Source organism: Castanea sativa, chromosome 5 (assembly GCF_040712315.1).
Source record: "Castanea sativa cultivar Marrone di Chiusa Pesio chromosome 5, ASM4071231v1".
Taxonomy (NCBI): Eukaryota; Viridiplantae; Streptophyta; class Magnoliopsida; order Fagales; family Fagaceae; genus Castanea; species Castanea sativa.
The window spans coordinates 20637652-20640130 of NC_134017.1; the positions used below are offsets into that span (position 1 = coordinate 20637652).

Here is a 2479-nt window from a genome sequence, read left to right on the forward strand (position 1 = left end):
GTATAAAGGGAAGAAGTTACCTGAAGCATTTAAATTTTTTTTTAAAAATTTCTTTCACACCTACAAATGTTAGCTCACAAAAAAAAATAATAACAAAACAAACAAAAAAAACAAAAGGCAAAAGGCAAAAAGAAAAAAAAAGAAAGAAAAGAAAATTAAAACAAATATGATAAAACTTCATTAGGCTCTTTTAGAGTTCAAGTAGCATTCCAATAGGCAGGGATCTCCATTGACATAGTCTCCTCCTCTAGTATAACTCCCCCTAAGTATGGTTTTAACCTTTGTCCATTTACTTTCAAAATCCTACCATCTCTAGGGTCCTCAACTACTATAGCTCAATGGTTAAACACTTCCCTTACAATGAAAGGGCCATCCCACCTAGGTTTTAACTTACCTGGGCCTAAATATGCATATTTAAGATCACCGAGCAGCGGCTTAAGCTCCAACTGTGGTGCCTCTTCACTTCAATGTACTAGCTTTTTTTCATTTTCTAGTGGCTCCTCAAAGCAAGGCTTCCATCCTTTATTAATTGCCACCATCTGTCGTTCTTCCAAAACCTGTGAGGAATCCAACAAAGAAAATTTTTTAGATACATGAATATCACATTCTAAATCATAAGAACCAACATAATTATTAAGAAGAGTTTCAAGAGGATCGGAAAAGCAAGTCTAATTAACCTCTTCTTGAACTATCGCCCTAATGAGGTTCACATAAGCACAGTCATCATCCTCATGTGGTTGTTTAGCCACATGAAATATGTTTAGCTCTAAAGTCACAAAACCAAAAGTGAGTTGCATTCTTCCATTCCTGCAATTAATTAAAGCATTAGCTGTGCCAAGAAGGTCTACCCAAAATAATAGGGGTATGAACACTAGGATGTAAAACAGGTTGGTAATCTAGAACAATAAAATCAACTGGATAATAAAATTGTTCAATTTTAACCAAAACATTCTTAACTATCCCTCTCGGCTCCCTTACAGAGTGGTCAGCCAATTGTATAGTTATTGAAGTAGGTTTTAACTCACCAAGTCCAAGTTTTTGATATACACTGAAAGGGATCAAATTAACACTTGCCCCAAGATCTAGCAATGCATGCTCCATGATGTAATCTCCAATAGTACAAGAGATTGTAGGAAAACCTGGATCCTTATACTTTGGTGGGGTCTTATGTTGGATAACTGCACTTACCTGTTTTGTTAGGAATGCGGTCTTCTTCACATGATGCTTTCTCTTGATAGTGCATATGTCCTTAATTACCTTGGCATATGCAGGCACTTGCTTGACAACATGCAATAATGGCAAATTTATCTTGACTTGATGCAAATGCTCTAATATCTCAAATGTGGTGTCCAATTTCTTAGGTAATTTTAAGGCTTGTGGAAATGGTGGAGGGATTGGGCATTTTTCAATTTCACCAAATCCAAGCGACTCAGTTTCATCCTTCTCTTTTTCAACTAGGGTCTCCTTAGATTTCTTAGTTACTAAAGGAGAACTTTTGTCAATCTCTTTACCACTCCTCAACATGGTCATAGCTTTTACTTCCTCATGTTTATCCTTAGAGTCAATTTTTAGATTTTGATTGATGGGATTGGATTGAGTTTAGGAAGGAAGCTTCCCTCTCTCTATCCCACTCAATGAATTTGTAAGCCTAGTTATAGACTCTTGGTCTCTCTTACCTCTTCATCTAGCCTAGTGAGCATGGATTCAAACTTTTGATTTTGCTCACTTTGCCTTTGAATGAAATTACTAAGTGCATCCTCCAAGGAAGGTCTAGATGATGATGATGCATGTGGTGAATTAAAATTCCTTGGAATAGGAGGATTTAACACACTGTCACTCTTATAACTCAAATACGGATGGTTTCGCATATATGGGTTATAATTGTTAGAATATGAAGAATTAATTGGCCAGTACAAATTAAAGGCATGTACTTTTTCTTCTAGTACATTTAAGAATGATGAAAGTGATGCACATTCATTTGTAGCATGGTTTATCTCATGACAGATTTTACACACCTTTATTGGGTCCTCTCTAAAGGTAGCACTAACACTCTTACTTCCTTTCATTTTGAGTGCCTCTATTTCTTTAGTTAACATGCTTGCACTCTTGTTATCATCTTCCCTCAACTTGAAAACACTTCCACTAGAAGTGGTAGTGTTAGTTCTAGTCCTATCAAGGGAGTTCATAGGGCTAGGTCTAGTCCATGTGTTAGAGTTTTTAGCTATCTCATCAAGATAATCCATTGCATCTTCGGGTTCTTTTTGTAAAAAGTCCCCTCCGCATGAGAGTTGAACAAACTATCGGTCCCTAGGTGTAAGTCCATAAAAATAGCTAACCAACCTCCAATCTTCATACCCATAAGTTGGGCAAAAATTGAAAAGATCTTTGTACCTTTCCCAAGCTTGGTATAAGGACTCATTCTCTCATTGGACAAAACTAGCTATCCTTCTTTTTACTTGCTGGACTTTGTGGGGAGGGA

The 2479-nt window shown here is 36.7% G+C and overlaps 1 protein-coding gene across 1 annotated transcript; it reads right to left on the reverse strand.

Moving 5' to 3' along the window:
* Positions 1–464: 464 nt before the first annotated feature.
* LOC142634891 (uncharacterized) lies at positions 465–2243 on the reverse strand. Its single transcript, XM_075809136.1, has 4 exons — positions 1677–2243; positions 1189–1554; positions 678–896; positions 465–557 (listed from the first exon to the last, which is right to left on the reverse strand). The coding sequence occupies exons 1-4, from the start codon at positions 2241–2243 to the stop codon at positions 465–467; spliced, it is 1245 nt and encodes a 414-aa protein (XP_075665251.1).
* Between the last annotated feature and the right edge of the window lie 236 nt (positions 2244–2479).

Bases quoted from the DNA above. Each gene is read 5' to 3' on its own strand.
- LOC142634891 (XM_075809136.1), bottom strand. From the start codon at position 2,243: ATGGATTATCTTGATGAGATAGCTAAAAACTCTAACACATGGACTAGA. The intron at 1,555-1,676 runs GTAAGAGAGACC...ATTGACTCTAAG, and splicing joins TCACTAGGCTAGATGAAGAG to GATAAACATGAGGAAGTAAA. The intron at 558-677 runs GTTAATTAGACT...GATTCCTCACAG, and splicing joins GGGCGATAGTTCAAGAAGAG to GTTTTGGAAGAACGACAGAT.